Source organism: Triturus cristatus, chromosome 8 (assembly GCF_964204655.1).
Source record: "Triturus cristatus chromosome 8, aTriCri1.1, whole genome shotgun sequence".
Taxonomy (NCBI): Eukaryota; Metazoa; Chordata; class Amphibia; order Caudata; family Salamandridae; genus Triturus; species Triturus cristatus.
This window is the reverse complement of record NC_140591.1, coordinates 1,571,504,745-1,571,532,117: the sequence shown is the minus strand read 5'-3', so window position 1 is coordinate 1,571,532,117 and position 27,373 is coordinate 1,571,504,745. Positions and strand designations below refer to the sequence as shown.

General features: G+C 41.6%; 1 protein-coding gene across 1 annotated transcript; it reads left to right on the top strand.

The window, feature by feature from the left end:
* Positions 1-1,616: 1,616 nt before the first annotated feature.
* On the top strand, positions 1,617-2,573 carry LOC146806208 (olfactory receptor 52B2-like). Its single transcript, XM_085623895.1, has one exon. The coding sequence runs from the start codon at positions 1,617-1,619 to the stop codon at positions 2,571-2,573; it is 957 nt and encodes a 318-aa protein (XP_085480021.1).
* The last annotated feature ends 24,800 nt before the right edge of the window (positions 2,574-27,373 follow it).

Below are 27,373 nucleotides of genomic sequence, written 5' to 3'. Positions count from 1 at the left end.
AGTCGAGGCGGTTCGCGATGGTGCTTACGCTTAAATGATTCACACATGTGGGGGTCGTGGCTTCTCGGATTTGTTGGGCGAGCGGTACGAAGAGAGCTGACTCTGTGGAGACGAAGTAAGCGCTTTTCTTGGGAGGGCTCTACAACCTCCATAGAAGAGTAGGTGAGGATGTTTATCTGACCCGATTTATTGTATTTCAGAGTACATAAGCGCAGACGAAGGTTGTCGCTATATGTGAGTACTGCCAGTTAGCATGTTTACTTAATTTCTTCCGGAAATAGGTCCTGTGAAGAGACTTAGGACTTCGTTTTGTTTTTGTTGTAGATTGAGCACTCTCATAGAGAATTGGATTACGTGAGCCTTAGGCTTCACATGAAAGTTTAAGTAAGTGTATCTATCTCTGATAGAGGGAGACCTTGTTGCTATTTGACATCTTTTTGGTAGACATCGTTAGTGGTTGAAACTATACACTTTATAGTGGACTTTATGGCACTTGTTTGGTGGTATTTAGTTGGCGTTTTTGGGTCACTAGGTGTACTGACACGTTTATTTTATTTTATTTTATTTCATTTGGATTGGGTGGTCTCAATGGGAGACATCTGTTTTCCTTCAGTGTAGTGACAATTATAATTGACAAGCTCAGATGATTAAAAATGTTAGTAATTCATGTATATTTCTATGATAGATACGAAGTGCAACTTGAGTCCTGATGATGGTCTCAGAAATTGAAGGTTAAGAGACCGAAACGTCGACGCTGTGACACTTCTTCAACAAAAATAATTTTCATGTGTTGTGTTACATACATTACAAATGTGTAAATTGGTTTATTGTCATATGACCAATTGTGTTAGGTGCATATGTGTGTAAAAGTGTCAATGACTACTGCCTAAATTGTGAAATAAGACAGTGGTTTAGGTTGCCAATGATGAAATTGAATGAAGTTTCTATACTTGATTAATGAAAAGTGTTGAAACACTACAAAAAAAGATTTATTTTTGATATAAAAAGAACACAAAAGAATGAATTGTGGTCTTGTCTGAGTTCTTTTAAATAATGTTCACTTCGGTGACGATTCAATTGATAAAAATAAGTTAAATAAATCCTCAAGGTTTATTCTTGTGTCTACTTTATTTATGTGAAGCATTTTGTTTGCCAAAAATATTATAAAATAATATAAAACATAATTAGTTGCATTTCAAAATCTGTATTCCTCATTGTGCAAACTCTTTCAATGTCTGACTCGCACTGGGGAGTCTAGGTGCACTTGGACAAGGGGTATCAGGTATGTAAAAACTTAAAGAGAATTTTAGATATCTTGAAATTGAAAAATCGCAGTTCATAGTTTATTAAGGTTCCCCAATTATTAAAAATAATTATTATTAAAAAATATAGTTTTTTTTAAATGAATGTCTAATGTCGCTGTTCATTCACTAGAAATGTCCTGTCTCTTTTTTTCAGGTGGTGAGAATTTTTACTGTGAACAACAAAGAAATTAAAATAACTAAACAATGATTGCTTTTTAGAGTAATCATCATTCCATTGATCAGATTTCCTCAATTGAATTTTCATACAACTACTTTGGATGCTGACTTTGGCCATATATTTGTGTAAAAAATATGGTTTTAAATAATGCAACAGTAAGTACTCTAACATTTATCCTCCGTGGGATTTCTGGAATGGAAGCATATAGAATCTGGATAGCATTTCCTTTCAGCTGCATTTATACCATGACTCTTATAGCTAACAGCATTACCTGTTTCATTATAAAAAGAAATGCAAGCTTCCATCTCCCAATGTATGTATTACTCTCTATGTTGTTGGTGACAGGTCTGGCTGCAACAAACACAATCCTTCCTAAAATGCTTTGCTTATTATTGTTCAATTCAAGGGATATCAGTTTTGAGGCCTGTCTCATACAAATGTTCCTTGTTATTTCTTTTGTTGCTATGACATCTGGAGTTCTTGTAGCAATGGCATTTGATAGATATATGGCAATTTGCAATCCTCTGAGATACACATCCATCCTAACAAACCAAATTTTAATCAAAATAGCATTGGCAGTGATTTCAAAAAGCGTATTAATAGCTCTACCGGTGCCATTCTTTTTTTTAAGATTACCATTTTGCAGGAGCAGAATAATTGAGCACACTTACTGTGAACATTTGACAGTAGCAAAATTGGCCTGTGCTGATATCACGATTAACATTTTGTACGGTTTAGTGGGGTTCCTCTTGGTGGCAGGCTTTGATTTCATATCTATTGTAATTTCATATATTATGATTGTCAGGGCTATCTTCAAGCTACCACTGAAAGAGTCCAGGAAGAAGGCTGTCAGTACCTGCAGTACTCACCTTTGCTTCACCACAATTGCCTATGTCCCCATCTTCCTTAATGTCATCGCAAACAGGTTTAGTACTACCGTTCCTGCCCATGTTCATATCCTCTTCTCAAACTTAATGGTGGTTCTTCCACCTCTGCTAAATCCAATTGTTTTTGGAATTAACACAAAACAGATTCGAGAACAGATCTACCACATGTTAATTCCTACTTGTCTTGTGTCAGGAAAATGTTAAACTCCTCATGTTGTATGTGTGCGTGATGTTACCACAAAATGGGTAAATCTATGTATAAAATGTATCCAGAGTGAAGAGGCAAGCACTACGATTATCATAAAACCCTTCTTTGAGGTGGCTGCAAACTTTGATGTACTGCAAACAGAGGGTATCAAATAAAGATGTTGTTATGGACCGCAGAGGTTCCTAAAACATTACAGATATACACTTGTCCCAGAGGGTCATCATAAGCATGCATTAACCCCTTAACAGAAACAGAAGCATAATATTAAGGCTAGTCCTGGAACTGGTGGACCTCTTAGGCACATAAAGATCAGTAGAGAAGAAGGGCAATGATGGATATTTTCTAGCCTTCAGTTGGTTGTGCTCTGCAAAGGCGGGTGGACAGTTTACATTGATCATAAGTGCTGAACAGGAAGGAGATGTTGATCAAATGTACCATACATAACAAATCATGTATACCATCCAGTATGATAATTTGATAATATGGAAGCATAATCAATGCTTGTACTTAGAAAATTGAAGAAAGGATGAGAATACACATGGAATATGTGATGCTAAATAAGAGGAGGCAATGTGTGGGATTCCAAAGAGTACTTTACTTAAAGATTCTAAACTATTTTACAGTCCAAGGATAATATACAGAGACCTTATAACACCCAAGCACAAAAGGAGAAGCATAACTGGTGAAATGAAAATAGCGTAACTAAAAGATGCAAACAGTTTAACAATTATAATATTATTGACATTCTTGTCTTTGTCCCGACCAGGAGAACATAGGAAAAGGTCTTTACCTTCCTAAACCCCACCATCCATTCTGCAGTTTCCTACAACTGTCCTTTAAAATGACTTCATAAATGCCTGTAAACATCTGAGGGACCAACTCAGTCAGGAAACAAGAGGACTTGGTCCATTATCAAACTGCAGTCTTCAGATCACCATTTTTCCCCATGGTTCGTGAGCGCTCTGATAATAAATTTGGATGCAACATTAATAAAACAGTAGTGTTTTCCTTGCGGGTATGAACAGAGCTGTAAAGTTAAAGGAACTTCCAAGCAACTTCCAAGCAACTTGTAATTAGAAATATCTTTCAGTGATCTCCTCAAATGAAGAGAGGATGGGTAGAGAATTATAACTGCTTATAACTGATTAAAGGAAGCCAAAATAGATATCAGCACTGTTGGAAAATGGCCTTATCTGATGGGTCACCCCTCTTTTACTGACCTAATTTTTCTTGGTGTTAAGACTCTGAGCACTTTACCATTGCTACCCCATGCTAAAGTGCACATGCTTTTCCCCTAAACATGGTTTCATTGACTATCCCCAATTGGTGTATTTTTAATATATCTATCCATCCCTAGTAGAGTGCACTATCTGTACCCAGGGCCTGAAAATCAAATGTTGGGCCTGCAGAACGGATAGTACCACCATCACAAGTAGCACTTCAAACATGACTCAGGCCTGCTAATGCAGAGCCTGTATGTGCAGCTTACACTGCCATGTCGAATTGGCATTTAAATCCTCTTGTCAAGCCTTAAACTTCCTTTTTATTACATACAAGCCACTCCTAAGGTAGGCTTAAAGTTGCCATAGTGCAGGTTGCTGTGTAAGTAAAAGGAAGGACATGTACTTTTACATTTTATATGTTCTGGTTATGAAAAACACCTACATTCGTTTTCACACTATTGTGATGTCTACCCCTCTCATAGGTTAACATTGGAAATTTCTCATTACACTTTTAAACTATAATTCCTGTTTGAGAAGAAGAAGATCTACCATGTTCAATATAATTGGAATAGTAATGATAAATCCTCTTTGCTGGCGAAGTTGGGTCGAACTGTACTATTTTAGAAATGCCACTTTTAGAAAGATGCAGAAAAAAACAATTGTTGTACTGAATGCTGAACAATGTACAACCCTCAACCCCAGTCAAATGTCTGGGCCTACATCCATTGTTTGTTTGCTTACCACGCCTTTCTGGTTTGGACCCAGCTATATGCAAATTAATCTCGACCATGCTCCCCATGGGAACAGTCCAGTCCGAACTGGTAGGCCAGGTCCTCCCTGGACCAGACACAGGCCAGTTTCGAGGTATCAACCCTCATCAGCCAGGATAGCCTGAATCCAGTGGCATGGCAAACAAAACACAAACAATGGATTTAGTCCCAGATCTCTGACAGGAGGTGAGACATTGTTCAGCACTCTGTCCATCAATTGTTCTTTTTACTTTTAAAAATATGGCATTTCTCTGCTCTTAAAGCTCTGTGTGCCTGCAGTCTTTTTCCAAACACGTCTAGAATGGCTGATAGCTGGACGTGGTGCATTCTTTCTGGACCGCCTCACACAAAGGAAGCGTGTGTGTGTCAGTGGCCATATGTATCCTGATGGGACATCCTGGGCAGGATGGGAGGGAGGAGTTGACACTTACACCTGAATGGACAGTGTCTTTCCCCCACCCAAAGGACTGTATACCCCCATGAAGTGAGTCTGGAGTCAGTGCAGGAAGGGCAGGGACTCTATGCACTTTTAAGGCCCTTTTTCAAAGTCTCTCTCACTTCAAATGCACAACTGGGTATAAGTAATGGGTCTCTGACCCCATCAAATCAGACACTACTGGACATGTGAAGAGCTCTGCCAGGAGGAAGGACTACTGAGCTGCTACAAGGACTGCCACTCTACTGTACTTCCACTATGGAGGAAATGCTTTTCTGCTGTGCTTCCCTGCTGCTTGCTACTCTTTACCCTACTTAGGAAGAACTGGACTACTGTGAGAAAGTGGGTTTCTGTTGCAGTAAACCCCCACCTTTTTTTTTTTGTTGCCAGACAACTGATGCTCTTTGACTTGATGTGCTCTGTCAATCAGGACCCCAGGGACTGTGTTCTTTCCAGAAAACAAAACCCAATTGGCAACTCTGGCCACAGGTAGGTCCCTGGTAAATGGTACCCCATGCACCCAGGGCACTTTGACCAGAGAAGGCTCCTAAGGGCTGGAGCACCAATTGTGCCACCCTTAGGGGCCCTGTACCTTTTCACAAACACACTGCCTTGCAGGCTGCGTGTCTTGGTGCAGATCAAAGTGAAGAGTCAACATGGCACCCATTCCTGTGTGCCATGCCTACCAACCACTGCCCTGGCCTAGGTCAGTCACCCCTCTAGCTGGGTGCACTATGCCAGCGGTGAGGGCACAGAGGCATGAGCCCTGTGCCCCTACAGTGTCTGAGTCCATTCTCAGACATTGTAAGTGCAGTGTATCATTAAAGAGTATATGGAGGTTGTCATTACGAACTCCACAGTACCATGATGGATACACTGAAGTCTGGGAAGTTTGGTATCAAACTTCTCAGCACATTGTACCCACATTGATGCCAGTGTGGGTTTCAATGTGAAACACACAACAGAGGGCATTTAGAAATGCCCCCTGAACTCAACCCACAACCACTGTCCCGACTGAGTGGCTGCTTAGGCTGCCACCCACCAGACATGTTGCTGGACCCATGGGTCGAGAGGCATCCGCTCTCGTGGGCCTGCAACAATGAACATCCAGGGATGAGGGGCTAGGTCCCCTCCCCCAAGATGAGCAGGGGAAGCTTCAAAGGCCTGCAGCCTTTGTGAGCTTCTCCAGACCACTTGCTGTACTCAGCAACTGGTCCCTACTGGTTCTTCCCCCCACTTTGGGAGGGAGAACTGGCGGGAAAAACAAGTGAGAAAGAGAGGTGTGCCCACCACTGCCAACTCCACCCCCAAGGTGGGGGAGGTGAGGTGAAGCACAACTTCGAGTCCCTGCCTTCTTGAGGATGGGGTACCAAGCCAACCAGGGACAGGCTCCTGCCCCCCTCCCACTGGAGAGTGGCAGAATAGGGGGGGTACCCACCCCAGGGAAGAGACCCATTGTTCCCTGCCCTTTACCTACCTGTAAGGCCCCTAAATTTAGTATTTAGGGGCACCCTGAACCTTCCTTCCACAGATCCAGCAACCACAAGAAAAGAAGTAAAGAAGAAGGACGAAAAGCCATACAGAGCTAACAAGAGGACGCCCACTGACGTGGCCCCAAACCTACAGGCCTGTCTCCCCTCGAACCAGCTCCTGCAAAATCCCAGCAGCCAGCAACCTCAAAAACCCTGGAGGACCTGTCTGCCTTCACTTTCCAAGCTGCTTCTCCCATGAACACCAGACGCGTTTGAACTGCAGCTTCTGGTGCCAGCCAGGAACCGCAAATCCCGCACACTCTGCACCCGCCGAATCAGCCCGAGCTCAAGCGGACAAATACCACGAGGAGGTCCCCTGGCGATCCTGACCTGAGATTTGGCAACCCCTGACCTGCATCAAGCCTCCTGATGACGACTGCAGCCTCGATCCAGAGGACCCCCCCTACCGCGACCAGAGGGGGTAAGAAAATCTGATGTCCTAAGGCACCCCTGCGCCCGACGCCCCGCGGCCTGGTGTGCCCAACCCAGCAGTGCCTAACCAACCCTCAACCTCCCAACTTACACCTCGAAGTGGTGGTCACTCCTGGAAGATCCTCGTCCCCGAGCCTGCAGTGTTTCTTTTTTCTGGAGAATCTCCATTGAAATCAACAGGGCACCTGACCTCAAAACAGCACCCTGCACCCAGCCGCCCTAGTGCCGCTGAGGGTGCCCCCTTGGTGCTAACTTGGTCCCCAACGTGCCCTGAGCTTAACCCTAGAAGCTTTGCTCCCAAAACCCTGTGGCCTGCTTGCCAGCAGCCACCAACCGGAGTCACCCTATCCTCAATAGGATAACATTGGGCCTCAACACTCTGCACCCGGCCACCCCAGTGAATTTCCTTCCATAGGATAACATTGGGGGTTCTTTGTGAAATAGTTTCAAAGTGTCAACTTTTGAAATACAAGAATATTCTGTAAAAAATCGTACAAACTGCAAAAACGTACTTACTTACCTGTTTTAAGTTGATGTCCCTGTGCTGAATCTAGGAGTCCAGCACTGGATTACAAAAGTAACGCAAAAGTAACTTACCTGCTAAGTGAATTTCCTCCCATAGGATTACATTGGTGATTCTATGTGAAAAGGTTTCTGTCAACTTTTGAAATACAATAATATTCTTTAAAAATCGTACCTCTAACTAAAACAACTTTACTCAACTGTTTTCAGGAAATGTCCCAGTGCTGAATTTGGGATCCGGCCCTGTGTTAGCAAAAGTAATCTGAAAAGTAATTAATTGCATTTTTGTTAAAAAGGCTATTCATTCGAACGTACTTATCCTGCTAAGTGTTGCAAACTGCTTACTTAAACTGTAACCAAAATCAGTACTAGTTATACTGCAATTTTGAACTGTGTTCATAAAAGTAATTTACTACTGCAAAGTATTTATATGCAGACCTTTACCAGGCTTGCTTGGTTCTAGAAATAAAACAACAGTATATTTTTTATACAAAATCAATTGGCCTATAGTTCAGTTCTTTAGTGTGTGAATTCATTTGCTGACTGAGTGTGTACATCAAATGCTTAACACTGTCCTCTGATACTGCCTTACTGATCAGCCAAGCTACCACTTTGGAGAGTAAGGTTCGATCTAACTTTAACCCCTGCCAAACCTCTGGAGACTCTTAGACTCTATACCAACTGTACCTCACTTTGGTGCAGTATATATAAAGCCAGCTTCTTACAACAACCTTACTTTAACCCAGAGTGATCGCCAAGAAAAGGCTGGCTTGCCTTCTGTTTTAAGACTCAGGTATATAAAAGTCTTACCCCCTGTTCCTGTGTCTAGTCCATGGGAAGTAGATCCTGATGCCTACCTTAGGAGAACTGATGCATCCTCTGCTGTGTGAAGCAGAATCAATGTATTGCCGCCGTTACAGGAACGGGACAGGCACATTGCACTTGGAACCAGCACAACGCTGTCGGAACCAACACAGCAGAGCCACTGCTTCGCTGCCACTGTAGCGAGAGATAATTTGACACATCTTCCCGACAGTGTGGGGAAACCTGATGCATCATTTTTGGAACAAACACATCTCGTAACTTGCGCTTTGTCTTCAAAACCAGAGCATTGCCGTTGTTGCATGGACAAAATCAATGTACAATCTTGGGGAAAGGATATAGCCTAATGGCTAGTGTGGTCAATCTCAAAATCTGGGGTTCAAGTCTCGGCATTGACCCTAAACATCTTGTGATTCTGGGCCAATCACTTAATCTCCCCATGCCTAACAAAAATGAATGTGTCCTTGTTTAACTCAACTGGTGCTCATGTAAAGTGCTCTGATACCTTTGGGTCAAGTTCGAGCTATATAAAACTACTAGAAAAAAAGAAACTATGGGACCAACACCAACTCATTGCTTGGGTGCACCCTGCATCTCTGTCTTGTGACCCGTATCACGGTACTTTTGTTCAGTGGGCCTTACATGGTTCCTGGATCCGGCCTTCACTTCATCGGGTTGGCTTGAACTCTTGCCCTGGTCCATCGCGACCAGATAACCCCATAGGTGCTTATTGCTTCTAAGTGCTTGTTCACTTTTAATCTTCAAACATTCATACCTTGACTCCTACTTATTAGATTTATTGGATTGGTCTTGTTCTATTTAGAAAATCATAATCTGTTTTTCTAAACTGGTGTGGAGTCATTTTGTGGTGTTTTCACTGTGTAACTGTTTGAAGTGCTGCGCAAATACTTTACACAGTGCCTCTTAAATTTAGCCCACCTGATCTGTGCCAAGCTACCAGAGGATGATCACAGGTTAATTTGAACTTGACTAGGATTGTGGTTCCTGCTTGGATAGGGTGCATACCTCTGCCATCCAGAACCCAATTTCTAACAAGCACAAACATCCTGAACTGAATAATAATGAATAATGCTACGAGTTAAATCACTATGTCCCTTCTTTTATTTCAGTGAAATATGTATGCCTGCGAACTGAAACTGCTTTATGTAGGTAAAGTGCATCAGAAGATGACAGAATGTGTCAAAACATATTCTCCAGAGTGATCACATTATTGCTCAGGTACATTAAACATATTAAAGAAAAGGACATGATTATCAATTTTTAGAGCCCCTATTTTTATTGAACAAAAAAACTCCTGACAGATACAAACTATACAATCTTTTGCAGTCACTTCATTGGCTGCCTATCCGGAAACGGATAGTTTTCAAAGCCTTGACTTTGGCTCATAAGGCTCTCCATGCTTCGGGAGCAAAATACCTTCAAAGGAGGATTGCCTTTTATCGTCCGGCCCGATCTTTGAGGTCTGAATCGCTGTTCCTTGCTGTGGTCCCCCGAGTAAAGAGGGCTCGCATTGGAGGTCGCTCTTTCAAGCTGCTGGCGCCACAGTGTTGGAATACTTTGCCTTTGGCATTACGCAGCACTATTAATTTACTGACTTTTAGGAAGGGCCTTAAAACTTGGCTTTTTGCCCCTTAATTCACTCTTTTTCCCTTTTGCTGGGTTTGTCTCATCTTTTTTTCTTTATTTTGTGTTGTGTTACCACAGGTTTTGTCAATAAAGCGCCGGGACACTCTATGGAGTAGCCGTGCGCTATAAAAGACCATATTAACATGTCATAACATAACATAACATAACATAACAATCAAAGAATCAACGTGTGTTGAGTTTGTAGTTTAAAGAGCCCATTTTCTAATAGATAACATCTTCCGGCTTGACAGAAGTACTTTATTCACTGATTAGCATTACATGCAGGAACATAAGCTTCTCAGCAGTGCTATGTCAGTGAACAACTACAATTTCGTAATGAAAAGAATAATCACTATCAATTATCAAATAATTTTCTACTGTTGAGTTGAACAGAAAAGTGATCTTGTGAAGAAAAGGAGCAGGTGTTCCAGAATGTATAATGGGACGGGAGATACCCCTTGGTTATGAGGATAAACAGTTATGTTATGTTAATTTATGTATAGACCGCACGATTATCCTGAGGTGTCCTGGCGCTAGCTCAACTCTGCTGAGAAACATTGTGGCACAGAGAGCAGGTGTGGCTGTATGGGGTTTATTCATTAAAAAGCCAGATCTTCAGTTGCTTCCTGAAGGCTAGAAGGTTTGTGGAGTTCCTCAGACTCCAAGGGAGGGCGTTCCAAGCTTTGGCCGCACCTGTGATAAAAAATCTCCCTCCCCATGAAGCTTTCTTTGTGGGCGTTATGCTCACGAATTTGGCTCCTGATGAACGAAGGGTTCTTTTGGGAGTGTACCATCGAAATTGGTGGGTTAAAAACTCGGGACCCTGGCCACGAAGTGCCTTAAAGACAGTGCACAGTGATTTGAATTTCACCCTTTTCCTAATGGGAAGCCAGTGTAGTCTTTTAATTTCTTTGGCTATGTGAATTTAGGGGTGAATGTCACCAGCCTTGCAGCTGCATTTTGCAAGGTCTGTAGTTTATTCAGATGTCTCTCTAGGGGGTTTAGATAAAGCCCATTGCAGTAGTCCAGTCGGGATAAAATAATGGATAAAAAATCAGTGGTTTTATAGAGGACTCCTTTATCCCTGGGGAAAATCTAAATAAATGACAAGGGTAATGCTATTTCCTCACACCTAAATGAACATAACTGTTTGGTATACTAGTTAGCTGAGAGAAGGACATTATGGTTGTTAGCTGAGAAAAAACCACATGTTAGGTAGCTGGGAAAAAAAGTCTCATGTAAGTAGATGAGAAAATAACCTTAGGGTAGGTGGCTGGGAGAAGAACCTCATAGTAGGTAGCCAGGAGAAGAACTTCATTGTAGGTTTCTAAGATAAGAACCTCATAGTAGGTTTCTGGAAGAAGAATCTTATAGACTTAAAATATGCAGTGAGACCTGTTTGAATCAGGATAATACACTGCAGAAGTGACCCTTTATCTGCTTAATGAACAAGAGGCCCGATTCACAGAACTAACTTAAGACAAAATCCTAAACTTAGTACTTTTGGTATTCACAGAAGCCATTTAATAGTAGTAAAGTTAGGATTTTGTCTTAAGTCTCTCTTAAGTCTGTACTAAGTTTTCCTTAAGTCTGTCTTAAGTCAGACCTAAGTTTGTCTTAAGTTTGTCTTTAGTTTGTCTTAAGTCTGTCTTAAATCTGTCTAAAGTCAAACTTAAGACAAAATCCTAACTTTACTACTACTAAATGCCTTCTGTGAATACCAAAAGTAGTAGGACAGACTTAAGACAGACTTAAGACAAACGTAGGACAGACTTAAGACAGACTTAAGACAGACTTAAGACAATCTTAAGACAGACTTAAGACAGACTTAAGACAAACTTAAGAGAAACTTAGGACAGACCTAAGACAGACTTAAGACAGACTTGAGACAAAATCCTAACTTTACTACTACTAAATGCCTTCTGTGAATACCAAAAGTAGTACGTTTAGGATTTTGTCTTAAGTTAGTTCTGTGAATCAGGCCCACAGTGCTCACACATATGCCAGGAGTAAAGAAAAATATATTTTCATGACACTAGAATGTTGTCCACCACATTGATACATGTTCATTCACTCTTAATCACTTTTCCCTTAATGTCCATGTGGGATCCACAGCACTTTTATACCAGTGATGTGTATTGTTTTGTAGTTAAATGAATGGAACCTGTGGATGATCTGTCTTCATGAAATGTGCCAGTGTCAAAATCAAACTTTCAGATTGAGACATTTGTGTATACTCCTTTACTAGAGAACCTATTCTAAATGCAGTATAATTGTAAGAACTAGTCACTACAACAAGTAGAAGCCATCACAAAGTATGTGGTTGTAGATTTCACCCATCTCACTCATATATCTAGTGATCCTGCCTAGATTTTACTCCTGTCAACTAAGCAATCATATAATTATGGTGTAAATTGATCAGAAATCTATACTACAGTTCAGGTGGCATTGGGCCTGATAATATTTTGCCTGGTGTTGCCATCACTTACAGTGGATAGCCAGCAGAAAGCCAGACCGGCAAAACTGTGCATTGCAGCTATGTTCATCACTACGGTTTACCTAACAAGTTCCATTGTGAGGTATGTTTGTCAACAATTAAATAGTTGCTTTCTTTATGAACTACAGGACACTTCTGAATCACACGAGATGCACCTTTAAACTGATAGGTACTTCAATAGTGCAGATAAGGGATGTCAGCAGCATCAATATTTATTTAGGGACCGAGAGAATCAATGTTAGACTGACAGTGGAAAGTGGGATTTACTGTATATGTGGAAGCCATGGGAGATGATATTTCAGCAGAGTGATGTAAGATAGCAGCACTAAAGTGTTACTTGGAGCAGAAGGAAGACACAACTTGAAACCATTGCCGCCGCCTTTGATTGATGAGGCCAAAAATAAATAACATGATATTGAAAGTGTGAACATTATTTATCTATTCTAAGCTTCTAATGTCTTTGAAATAAAGTTTGTTCTAACATGACAAAGGACAACCTAACTGTCCCAGACTGCTTTGTATACAAAGTTGTATTCATGTTAACTGAGTCAGCCCTGGGAGCCTCTGAATGCAATGTAATAGTATTAGGAGAGAATCAGAACTTCAAAGGTATGCTGTAGTTTAATGTTTCCTGTTGTTAGAAGGTGAATCAATGCTGGACTTGCCATTTAACTTTACTGAGTTTTTTTGTGCTCATGATCTGTATTTATGCTGCTAACCAGATCAATATTTAACCTAACAATTCTTTGCATAAAGCCTTGAAAATTTGACCTGTGTCTGTCATTCATATTGAGATGAGAATGTTGCAGTTTTAGTACAATGCTGAGCCTTGTATAGGTTTGGAGATGGGTCCAATTGAGGGATAATACTTATCCCGGTCTAAGACATTGCCACACATACTGTAAGTAAAGGTGATCCAGATTTGTGAGCCACCAGATCTGGTAGCAGAGCTGATGTTTCTGATTGGATCCGATTAGCATTAAAATAACCTATATGGCTGTAGGCCTGATTAATGTACCTATATGATTCAGGCGGTTTTGCCCTGAGATTGAAGTTGACCCAGCCCAACTCAAAACTGGTTCCTCTGATCAAGGTAGCCCTAACCTGAAGAAGGATGACTCAAGTATCAATAGGGACTCGTGTGCTTGAGGTGGGTAAATGAGAAGTGAGCTTTAAGGAAGTGCATGTTGGGACTTATAGTAGGGGCATTTCGGTGGAATGCAGTGGACGGACCATGAATTTAATTATCATGTTACATTAGTTCTTAGACTTGAGGGGTGGCAGTTGTGATTTTGATGAGAGTTTTCGTTTTTTTATTTATGACATGCATATGGCATAAAGTAGAAGAGAGGTACCTCAGTTAGATTTTGTTGAATTTTTGAACTGTCTGCTAAGTGAGGTGTACTGTGAGGGGCCTCACGAAGTCAGAGATGTAACATTTCTAACATGTGAGTGCATTATTAGAACTCAGTGGTAGCTTATTCCTTGGTGCACAGAAGTGAGCGGCTGAGTAAAGTAACTCCCATATGTTGAGAGGTTGGTGTGTAAAAATGTAAGTAATCTTCTAGGTACTGTAGATATTTCTGAGTAGATGAGGCAGACAGAACACTTATTGTAGTGAAAGGAGTTCAAGAGCACATGGGAGTAGTCAGCAGTTCCGTCATTTGGTTACGTGAAGGGACTGGTTGGCAGCCACTGAAGCTGTACAGCAATCGGGTGACCTTAGACCGATGCGCAGTGCTATTGTTAGGTAGATCATAAATACAACTGTATATAGAGAGCATGAGATTTGGGTAAGGAGTGAACAGGAAATCATTTTTCAAAGAACGAGAAAGATGTGAAAAAGGAAGAGAAATTCCCATCAGAAGGTACATCAGCTAGGCAAATGGTGGCAAAGAATTGGTTGCACATAAACACGTGGCTTGGCCAATTGCACGAATATATGTTCAAGGATAGGGAATTATGATTCCCATTGAGCAGAACCTTTTATATGTCTAGAATTGAACATTTAGGACAGAGAATGTATGAAATGAAACCTCAGGCTATACCCACATAGCTTGAAGGTCCTAAATCTTTGTGAACAATTTGCATGTGAGAAAAAGAAAAATAACTTTGCATTAAAAATCCATCATAAGCCTTATTCATGGATCAATGATCAGGAAGAGGAGAGGCAAAAGAAATGGATGGAGGAAGTAATTGAGTTACCCGCTGATAGAAAGTGAGGAGATAGAAAAGGAAAATTTACTGAGGGAAAGAAATCAAAGGACAAGGCAGAAGTAGAGAGTGAGGAGTAAGACACCCCCATATAATGCAGCAAGTGCACAAAGTGCTACAGCATAAGAAGATGAACCTGATGCAAACAATGTGGTCACCCCAGAAGTTAACCCACCACCAAGTTACTTGGTAACTACTGTTCAGCCTCCTACACGGACCTCAACCCCCATAGCAAGGTGTATTGCACACTTATTGGTAACTGAATGTTTCCTCTATTAGGACTGATGTTAATGTGTCCTCAGAGCATCACAGTGGTGTCCAATTTAACAGTTTCAGGCCCACCCCAGGGACAGGCTTTAACACATAACCACTGTGACTCTGCCAGTCATAGTAAAGGACAGACCTCGTGACGACTCAATGTCACCCAATTGAAAGCTGAATTTGTTGGAATTTTTATGGGTAATGTAGGGAGGAACTTCTTAGGGTACTATAATGAGTGCAAGTTACTTTATGTGACTGAGGAAGATGGAGATAGTGGTGGACGAATGCAGATTTGACATGACACAAAGACAAACGCTGCAGGATGGAAGACAAGGAGTTGAAGATGCTGAATCTGAGTGGGCTAAAAATGCATGTCAGGGAGTTGATCGTGAACATCAGGGACTGGAGTGAGAATAAAAAGTTCAGGGACACTCGGATTTTCTGTTTTGGTTCACAGCATGTTCGGTGGTGCGGTGTGGAGACGTGGAGGCAGGACGAGGCAGTGTTGGCTGGGCTGAGAGTGAGGTGGCGACTGTGGTGGCACCCATTGAAGAGAAGTCCTGGGGCGGTTGGTCCGGCAGCCTTTTTGGTCCCGAGCAGCTAGAGAAGTCGGTCGAGGTCGGAGAGCCTCTGCGCGTTTCCCCATCAAGGGCAGCAGGGGCAGAGGCAGCACAAACACACTGCAAGACTCACTGGCCGTACAAGGGAACCTCTGGAAGATGGAGGCAGTCAAGGAACTCAGCTTCAGTAAGCAAACAAATGAAGGAGAAGGAGCAAACTCAGTATGGGGAGGTAAGGTGGAGGTGGTAGAAGAGGGCAAATTGCTACATAACTCAAATTAGGCAGAGGAATATCCCAAAGTTGGGTGTTTGAGTGACAGTGGGGGCACAGACATAAGCACAATTACAGGGAAGCAAAGTAGATACACTCTGAGGAGTACAACCTCAAATCAATTTAATCATGGTCACCAAGCAAAACTAAACAACCAAGATATTCGGGGTGCTATTGTAAAACAGGAAACGTATGTCTGTAAAAAACATATAAAACCGCCACAACCACCACTGTTAATACCCAAATCAAAAGCAATTTCAGGAGATTGGATTACTCCTTAGAAGAAAAGAGTCAAGAAAATAAAAATAAAAACTCAGAATCCACAGAAAGTGAAACACACCCGTCACTAAGGAGCTATTTTAAGGTTGCTCCGAATACACTGATACTAAAACCAATAGCAGACAACAATATAAGTAGCCCTCCAAAGCTACCAGACTATCTGAGTACCCTGATTACCCGGTAGGAATCCAGAGTCCTAATAGATTTCAGGTACTTGAGGGATAGGTGCAAAACAGCATGGCAGATGATAAAGACAAAGACAGAGGAGAAGCAGCAGGAAAGAAAAACCTGTTAAATCAATCGGGCTCCTTTGGATCCAATTTTTTAGGTGAGACTAATACTGAGCAAGTGATAGGTCAGAGGGTGGATGTGGTAGATACTGTAGACCGTGTAGACCCCGTAACCCAGAATATTTCTCAGTCAGTCGCGGACCTGTTGCAAAAGTTAACAATGGAAGTCAGCAACAGGTTTGCAGTTCCAGAAAGGAACCAAGTTGAAAGCAGTCATGTGAAAAACTGGAGGATAAATTAGACTCATTGTCTGCCAGAACATCAATATTGGAATCCACTGTAACAGAGCTAGTCTCAAAGTCAGAAGAAATTACAAAGGATATAAGCAGGTTAAAAGAAAGGGAGATGGGCTTCCAGGATAAGCTAGAATCCCTAGAAAATTTCCAAAGGAGAAATAGCATACTTCTTAAGATTCCGGAAGGGGCAGAAGGAAATAATCTTAAAGAATTTGTTGTTAATTTTATTAAGCAAGCCACTCAAATTGACACCCCAGCACAAGCACTCATGCTAGATATTCAGATGGTGCACATGGACCCCTTCAGACTGAATCCAAATAAAACCAGGCCTAGGAAAATATTAGTCCACTTTTTAACGTACAATCTGAAAGACAACATTTTAAACAAGGCACTTAAGTTAAATTCACTATGTTCAGACGGAATAACATTTGAAATACGGTCAGATGTATCATCCATCACAGCAACAAAGCAGTGGGAGCTGGGGAAGTTATTAGATCCCTTTAGAAAACAGGGTGCAACTGCCCAGTTAAAATTCCCAGCCACACTAAAAGTAATGCACAACAACAAAATGCATGTGTTTAGGCAAGTAGAGGGAGCGGAAAACCTCCTACAGTCTATTTAGGGGGGTGGAGCAAGCTAAGTGAAATCCTTATTACTGTGCCACTTATAGTATTATTTTTTTCGTTGCACATTTTTTTTAAATTTCCCACTGGTTTGGTGTAAGAATTCTGGATTTTTCAAATCTAGCTTTAAATCCAGCTTTAAACGTTCTTTAAGCTAGCTTATTTCCTGACTCCTAGGGGAGGGCCTCACAGGCCAGGGTATGGCAATAATGAAAAATAGAGGGGGTTCACCGAGGGGGGTTTTGGTGGGCAAAAGGGGAAGGAGGGGGTGGGGAGCACAGGGTGGGGAGCAGAATATGTCTGATTTGCCTGAGTAGGCCTCAAAATCTCATGTTTTTATATTAGCGATATGCCATATTCAATAGTGGATCAAAATATATACTTGAGGGTTCTGTCATGGAACTTAAATGGTCTAAGATCAAAGTACAGGATGGAAAATATTTTTCAATATCTGAAGGATGCCCCAGAACAAATCCTTACACTTCAAGAGACTCATCTAAGGGACACTGAGATGAGGAACCTATGTAAGCCCAGAAAGTGGATTCAGGATGTAGTCTGCACCACGCAACAACTAACAACAAAGCGTGTGGCTATATTAACTAAATGAAACCCTGAAATCATGGTAGTAGAAAGTAAAGTAGACAAGATGGGGAGATGGGCCATAGTCAAAATAAAGTGTCACTCTTAGAAATTTACAGTGGCAGGATACTATGTACCCAATATAGATGATCCAGTCCCTTTCAGAGACCTGCTCTCTGAACTACTTAATTTCCAAGACCCTCTAATTTTGGCAGGAGATTTTAACGTGGTTTTGGACCCAATTATGGATCGTTCATTGAAGAACAGAGTTACACAAAACTGTAAGATGAGGTCAACGATTAAAAATGCTATAAGACAGCTAGGGGGGCTTGATGTATGGAGAGACAAAATGGGAAATAGAAGAGGCTATACTTTCCATAACAAAAAATACGGACATAAGTCCAGACTAGATCTCTTTTTAATCAGCCTTGATTTGAAAAACTGGGTGAAAGATGTAAAACATACGGGGGAACATCTATGTACATCAGCAGTAATTTTATCTCTAAAATTCCCAGCCAGACCTCTATCTAGGAGATGGACTTTAGATCGTACCATCTTGCTTGATGAGGAAGTGATACAGAGCCTGACTAATGAGACAAGGGATTTCTTTCTAAAAAACATTGGCAGTGCCCCAATGGAAATAGTGTGGGATTCATATAAAGCCTTTTTGAGAGGTTGCATAACATCGTTGCAGACCAAAGAAATATTGGTCTGAGGTGGAAGAGATTGAGGGATTCAGAAGCTAGAGCAAAGGCACAACACCCAAGGGGGCAATCTGCCGATTGAGGACATCTCGGCAGAGCTGCAAACTCTTAAATTAGAGCTGGCAGGGGTAATTGACTCAAGATTAACAAGCATTTGCAATGCAATAGGTCTCGCATTTATACGAGTTTGAGTTATTGGCATTGTAAATGACAATGCTTTTTATTTAAGTTTGGCAACATAAATAAAAGGCACTGTCATTTACAATGCCAATAGCACAAACTCGTATAAAAGCGAGATCTATTGCTTTGCAAATGCTTGTTTAAGTGTTACCACTTGATCACCCTATAGCTAAAACCCGGTGAAAGTGTGGTGTTAGACTGAATGACGAACTAATGGTATATCAACCCGTGTGTGTAAAACCTTGGTAAGGTTAGACCAGGAAGTACCTCCAATGCGGTTAAAGCACTGTAATTCTGCAAGTAAAACACTCTGCGTAAATTTGCAGTCTAACTCGGATTACCAAGTGATTAGTAACGTAAACAACAAAAACAGCATCTCTCTAATGCCGAAGTCTTGCCACTATATCAGTAAAGAGCACGATCTACGGAAGGAAAAAGATGGGAATGAGTATCATGAGAGCGCATGTATACGTGGCCCCGAACACCAGGAATTAAACGAGCGTCTGCTTACCAGAAGATCGTCATTTAACGTCCCGATTCTATGAAAGAGAAAGTCTATGTAAATAATCTGTGTAACTCTAGGCCGTAACGGAGGAACTGAAATGCAGTGCTTAATTCCTAAACAACTCCCCGCTCTTGCCTTCAAACGTTCCGTGCGCGAGAAAACCACGTGACCGCTGGAAGGCGTGTGCACGTCAAGACGTGTGGGAATTTTCTTTTATAAGGAAGGAAAGTGATCATACAAGCCTATGCAACTTTATTGAAAGGTGACAACCACCTTATTTTACACAAAACAGAGAAGCCAATCAACCATGATACGAAATCGGGGTGTCAATCTAGTACCCCTTCAAAGTAACACGTGCTTAAAACGTGAAAAATATACTCGTGCATCTTTGTAGATAAACATGCTTACTAAGTGAAAAAACGCAACCATGAAACAGAGAATCAAAACTAAGAAATAAAAAAAATAAGTCGAAATCCAAAGTTTGCGGCATGAGACAGCTTGATAATGGCTGTGCCAGGGACTGGGAGCAAGGAGAAGGTAGGGATTGAAAATTGAAAGGGCTTTAGAGAGAAGGAGGGAGGGAAGAAGAAAGCAGAAGGTGCGAATTTGAACATAACAGCTGCCCACTTTGGAAGTGGAGTACTAGGATTGGCTCCAAATCCAGTGGTTCTGAAAAAAATCGCTTTACCTCCCCACCCCGTGCCTAAACAGGAATGTGACCATGAGTCATGTAAAACAGCAGAAAAATAGACGTGGTAATTTTATGTACGAGAATGCGGCAATACTGAACGTTTTACCTTGCATGTAGTATATTCTTGGAAATGGCATACTTAAGTAAATGTCTGTACTGTGTTAAAGTTAACCAGACTCTAGTAGACTGGCTAACCATTGAGTTCAGAATGTGGAAAAACGTGGAAGCTCTGTGCTTGTTAGTTGGACGAAGTCCCTCTCAAATATGGCCGCCATGTAAAGGAGGCTTCCTTAGTCCTCTTTCCATTATGAACATCCCGCCCTCGCTCTGCGTCCTCGGCAGCAGCAACGATCGTCCAACACTGGTTGTTGCTGTGGCGTTTGCAGGTGAGAGAAGAGGCGGCAATATTATAAAACCAGTAGGCGATGTGCGATTACGGGGTATGAGCAAATAATGATGAAAAGTGCAATATATAATAAAAGAAAACGAGGCCTGATGGGCACAGAAAACATGTATTGCGCAAGAGACAGAAAGTAAATAACAGCGGCATGTGATAAAAGCAAAAGGATGGGACGGTGTATAATTAAAACAAGAAGGGCTGGGCGAGAAAGGAGGGGGGAATGCCAGCAACAGAGGAGCCCGCGAAAGTGAAAGTGATCGTGATTACGATCGCTACAGAGGAAAGACACATGGCGCTGCGCGCGTGCACGTTCACGTGCACTGTAGCTTTAGGCCACGGCAGCACTTTGAAAAGCCCAGTTATAAAATGTCTCTTCGAGCCTTTGGCTCGCGAGACCTAAAAAGGAAATGGCAGGGGAGTAAACTTGCTCACTTCGAGTATGGGAAGGCTGGGGAAAGCTCCTAGCCTGGAAGACTTTACAAGATCTAGCAAGGGGAAACAGAAGAGAGATAAGATGCGAGGCCTCAGGAAACATACTTAAGAGTTCTACAGAGATCGAAGAGGCTTTCCAAAACATTTTGAAAAGGTGTAGCATGAAGATCAAACCGTCTGAAAAGAAGAAATTAGGATCTGGCTTGACCAATACGCCCCAACTAAAATCAATGAGGATGATTCTACTAATATGAACAGCCCAATAACAACGGGTGAGATTAAAAAAGCAATAGAAGCAGGAAAATCTGGTAAATCAGCGGGACCAGACAGGTTACTGGCAGAACTGTATTGGTGTCTGATGGAGACCCTTATCCCAGGAATGGAGAAGCTATTTTCTCATATCTTCGAAGAAGGGGGGAATATGCTGCAATCGTGGAATGAGGCCACCGTGGCTTTAATCCTCAAACCGTCAAAACCATCCAGCTCCTGCGATTCATACAGACCTATCTCTCTGCTCAATCTTGACTACAAAATCTTTGCCAAGATCTTGGCAGAGAGGTTCAAAGGAGTGATTGACGGTTTGTTACATAAAGATCAGAGAGGCTTTGTCCAAGGGAGAGAAATTCAAGACCTCACCTATAATCGATCTAGAAACTCTTCACAATGTACCGATGGCCGTTATTACGTTGGATGCCACAAAAGGCATTCGACCAAGTCAATTGGCCCTGTTTAATGGAGATATTGAGATTGTGCAACCTGGGAGAAAATTTCTGTAGAACAGTAAATCTGATTTATCAATATCCCACAGCCAGAGTTCTAGTGAAAGGGAACATGTCAGCTCCTGTCAAAATTCAGAGGGGGACCAGGCAGGGGTGCCTGTTATCACCTCTGGTATTCAACTTGTACATTGAGCCATTTGCTGATAAGATCAGGTGTCATGCAGGAATATCACCCTTGAAATATAAGAGTTGTGAAAAATAGGTGGCATTATATGTCAATGATTTGATGGTATACACGTCTGACTTGAACACAAGAGTCCCAATAATATATAACTTGGCATCCCAGTTTGGTCAGGTATCCAGATACGAGATTAATGCTTCCAAAACAGAATGTGTGGCATGGAATATGAATACTCACACACACCAAACGAAAAAAGAAATCAGATACCTGGGCATTATGATCACACAGAGTATTGAGAGAATCACAGATACAAATCTCCATAAAATTAGTAAAGAGATATTTAACTCTCTGACGAGCTGGGCAAATTTACATCTTACAATAATTGGCAAAATGAACCTACTAAAAATGATGGTCTTACCAAAACTCACCTTCTTATTCCAAAATATCCACCTAGCTTTTAAAGAAGAGGGTCTGAAAAAACTCCAGGCAAAAATAAATAGCTTTATATGGGCCTCAAAAGTTACACAGATTTCTTGGAAAAAACTACGGGGAAAAAAGAACAAGGCAGGACTATGCCTACCAGACCTAGTCTCATACGCATGGGTATTTCTAATGAGGGCAGGGAAAATACGTCTGACTGAACCAGACACCTCGGATATTGGGAGTATGTTTAAGGAAATGCTGACAGGATTAATATATACAAATTTTAGGATCCAAGATTTTTCCAAAGGGTACGTCTAAAGACGCTAAATGGGATAGCCTCCACCTGGTCCAAAATTAGAAAAGCTTTGAAAATCAGCTACTACAGTGCGCTGGCCGCTATCTGGGATGTTCCGGGCTCGCCGGAATGGACCAAAGATTCCTTAATAACTCCTTTGAAAAAAGCTGGGATATCATGTTGGGTACCAGAGGGTATGCTGCTTTCATGGGAAAATCTGAGGAAAATCACAGACAATGAACTATCAAAGTTCAAATGCATGCAAATTCAAAGCTGGCATCAAGCTGTCGGAACAACGGTCGGTATTTCCAATGAACTAGAGAATGCCCTCCGAAGGAAAAATGGGAAAAAGAAGGAGGTGGCAAACCTATACTGGTTTCTGGTAGAACTGCCAGCGGACGATTTTAAACTTTCAACGGATCTGTGGAGACAGTGCTTGCCTGGTCTACAACTAGAATAATTATGGCAAGTATCTTATAACATCTTGTATTGCACTGTTCAAGCTGCAAACCTAAGGAGAAATCACATCTTTTGTCTCCACAGGGTATATTAGTCCCCCTTAAGGCTCTCCAAGTTTGCGAAAGGAGCCACCACGAAATGTCCAAAATGCCTCCAGGAAAAGTCAGATAATGTGCATATGTTTTTAAACTGCCCAATGTTACCTCATTTTGTAAGTAAAGCTATTAAAGCCATGTTTGGGACGGATATACACGTGAGCATTAGGCTGGTATTTTTTGGGGTATTATCAAATTATAAATCTATGTCTCCAGAGGAAAACAATTTAATATCTTATCTAGTTTTCCTTGCAAGGAGAGAAATCTGTCAATATTGGATTAAAAGTGTTTCTCCGACGCTTCTTGATTGGGTAAATTCTATAAAGTATACAATGAAGCTGGATAGAGTTTCAAGAAATAAGAAGAAAATGATTATGCCCCTACACTGTAATACTTTACCCCTCTGGTTGTTCTCGGGAGATACCCAGTGAGAAGGTCAAAACACACAAAACACGGGAAAGAGAGGTTCTGTGTAAAGTGCATCCATCTGGATACAGAGCTCTCTAGTCAGCGCCAATCAAAAGGGGGGCAGCGGAGAATTTGTAAGTCGCTCTGTGTATATTTGATGGTGAATGAGGATGAAAAAAAAGTATTTCAGTGACATGTCAGAGGCTAAATGTAAGGGAATGGAGGAAAAGTTCATGATTGCACAGGCACTGGGGGCACAAGAGAAAAAGGACCTTAATTGCCCACTCAAGGACTTGACTTTGACCCCAGTGCAGGGATAAACATGCATGAAGTCTTGTTGACTTATGGAGGGAATTCCATAGGAATAGGAAGATGTCAAGGAAGCGCACCTGGAAACAGTATAACACTTTAAAGAAGGTTACCCTATGTCACATTTGCATCAAGATTGGGCATTGGAAGAAGGAATGCTGCTACAATTCTGATCGAGCAATGGTCGATGTCCATGCATCAACCATACAGGGAAAGCTTTACCCCACACCAATCACCCTTTGCAGACTGCAAGAGTCTCAAAGTTAGGAATGCCAGAAAATTCTCCCAGGCCCGTACTGATGAGGGAGGCAATACCCACTGAGCCACAGAGTTTCTCGTAAACCATTCATGCCTAAGACTGCCCCAATTCCCATGATGTTTGAGAGGTCTACTGACTTTGAACAGTCTTAATGATAGTGCCTGAGGGGGTAGGAGGTGTGGTGCTTGGCCCAGTCATGGAATTAAATCAGAGTGGCCCATATGTTGATGGAGTGGTCAACTGACATCCAAGTTGTCAAGGACCCAAACCTACCCTTCTCAGGAAAAGAAGTCCAACTTGTAGAGATTGCAAATCTACACTATGCAAGTCATATCACTGCCCCAGTTCAGAGAAATCAGAGAGCAGAACCAATTTGTAATTCAAGCTCTTTGAACATTCTAGGGAGGGATCTCCTCTGCAAGTTCATTTGCGTAATCTATAGTATGCAAGACGGAGTAAGATTAAAGACCTAAGCAGCTGGCGCAGAATTTAAATTACAGGCCTCTGAAACTATAGTCAAGTTGTATCCAGTCATTACTAAACAAGATTTACCTGTCAATTTGAGAGAGACTGCAAATATGTGTGAGATTTCACTAAGAAAGAAATTGGGTTGATTAAGAGTGCCAAGCTCCTAAAGATAACACTTTGGCCTAACATGGCATTTCCTCAACCACGTTCTTAGAAGCTGACCCCAGAATTCATTTGTTAGAACTGAGATTCCTAGTTGACTGGGGTATGCACAAAGGCCAGGCTGGAACCAACACTCTAGTCAGGGTAAGGTAGATATACACTAAAAGATAACCTGGGCTCATCCTCTGGCAGCTTGACATAGAGCAGTCATGCTTATCTAAAGAGGCAATGTGTAAAGTATTTGTGAAACACACACACACACACACAGTAACATAACGAAAATGACAAACTCCAGACAGGTTTATAACAATAGATTATTATATTTTGGACAAAAAAAGACCAAAACAACAGCGATCCAATGTTTAGAGGTTGAGATTTTGAATTTTACAGGAATAAAGGCAGTAAAACGCTTAGAAGAACATAGCGCTAAATGGTTACTTTGGGTCATGCTGGACCCGGGCAAAGTCAAAGTTCGGGCTGACTAGGATAGACCACCAGCCGCCAAAAGGACCCACTCAGTCCCTGGTGAACAAAGTACCTTTCCTGGTCGCAAACAGAGAGACTTGTCAATGTCGAATCTGCAGGTGCAGAATGCGTCAATCTTCTTAACGCTGTGAATGTGATGCATCAGTCCTGAAGACGGGTGCTGGACTTGAGAGGCATAGAGCAATGTGCCGGATTCTGCCAGGCAGTCAACAGGATGCATCCATCTCACCAAGCTGCAGCAGTGGCGATACGCTGTCCGATGCATCGAACGATGGTTCCAAGGCGAAGAGTCGATTTTATTCCCACAACCTGGTCAATGCGCCGGTTCTGCTACACACAGAATAGATATGTGCTGCAATCCATGTTGCAAGTTTCTGGGACACTTTACTTTACTTAAAAGTGTATAAAGGAATTCCCAATGTTAGCTATTGAGAGGAGTAGGCCTCAATGGTATAAAAAACGATTTTGGGTGTTTGTCACTACTAGGACTTGTACCACACATGTCCTACGTTTTACATACATGGCACTCTGCTCTTAGGGTTACTTAGGACCTACCTTATGGGTGACCTATATATAATAAAAAGGGAGTTTAAGGCTTGGCAAATAGTTGTATATACAATGTCGTAGTAGAAGTAAACTGCACAAACAGGTACTGCATTGATAGGCCTGAGAGAGTTTTGGAAGGTCAATTATGTGGGTGGCACAATTAGTGCTGAAGGCCCACCAGTAACATTTGAAGTACAGGCCCTGGGTATATGGTATACCAATTTAAAAGGACCTACCAGTTCTTCAAATATGCCAATCAGTTATACGCCAATGTTACCATGTTTAGGAGAAGATCATATGAACTTTAGCACTGGTAAGCAGTGTTAAAGATGCTCAGAGTCTTAAGGCCAACAAAAAGAATCAGCAAAAAAGGGGATAAAAGGCAAAAGACTGCGGGAAAGACGACCTTAAGGATAATAGTTCTAACATCATTGTAGGGATAACACATGTCATCAAGAATATGATAGAACAGGGCATTTTGAATGAAGTCATTAGTAAGTCTCCAATTATGGCTTACAAAAGGCAACTAAAAAGTTAGGATAGTGCAGGATCTACAAAACAGTAATAACCAAACTTGGTTCATGGTTATTGACCTTTGCCAGGATTTCTACTCACTTCCTCTTCATGAAGAGAGACAGTTTCTCTTCGCGATTCGTTTACGAGAGAAGACTCTTGTGTGGTGTTGTGCTCCTCAAGAGTATCAAGAGAGCCCATACTATTTAATTCAAATACATTGAAAGAACCTAGAAACTCTGCAACTATTGTGTAGCCTGACCTTGATCCAGTACATAGATGATTTACTCATTGCATTAATGAGCAAAGAAACTTGTAGGCAAGACACTATTGCTCTGCTCAACCACTTGGCTGAGAATGGGCACAAGGTTTCCCCTAAAAAGTTACAGCACCGTCAGAAGGAGGTCATGTACTTGGGACGCAAGATGGGGATAGGAATCAGGCAAGTGTCCCATGAACACAGTCCTTAAAATGAAGTTCATGACAACACAGAGAAAAGTACAAATGATTTTGGACATGGTTGGCTACTGCCTACAGTGGATCACAAACTTTTTGTTTGTGGCAAAGCATCTACTGAGGCTGACGTACACTGATGTCACTGACCCATGACCAAAGGATAAGGAAAGCATGGAAGCCTTCGAGGAACTTAAGAACCTACTTGGCAGTGCACGTAGTCTTTGACTACCAGACCACACCAAATATTTTATGCTGTTTTGTCATGAGCGAGATGAGTGTTCTTCATCTGTGCTGACACAGGCCCATGGGGAGACTAAGAGCCCAATATCATATTTCTCAGTGAGGGTATTTATAGTTATAATGTTTGTTTCAGAGTTTAATGGAATAACGGAAAATCATGCAGGTAGAAGACTACTTTCTTTGTTCTTATCTTGCGGCTTTCACAGATGAAGGGGCTGCCTATTTCCATCTATCTTTCTCTTACTCCTTTTCCTGTGCTGTTTTCTTCAATCTATTATATCAGGAAAACTCAGTTAAGTTGTTCTTTACTGACTATGGCAAACCCTTAGAAAATGTACTGATAGTAACTGATACAAATATGCATTTATGGTCACTAAACCTGCTTATTGTTCCTTTAAGGCATTTAAACTAAGTGATCAGCATGAGTATCTGAGGAAATTCGTTATCCCTGTGTCTAGTTCAAGCTCTACAAAGCAAAGCATCCATGATCTATCCTGCAAAATTAACAACGATGAAAGGGTATTTTTAAACAAACTAAATGAAAGAATAAGACTAGAAGAAGAGAAGGGGCAAAAGAAAGATACACAAAACTATTATCGGAAAGGAAATCTTTAAGGAGCCACCCCCAAGATTAAGCATTGATGTTGTTATGAAGGGAGCTTTGTGCATGA

Excerpts from the sequence above, each read along its gene's own strand:
- LOC146806208 (XM_085623895.1), top strand. The coding sequence starts at position 1,617 with ATGGTTTTAAATAATGCAACAGTAAGTACTCTAACATTTATCCTCCGT.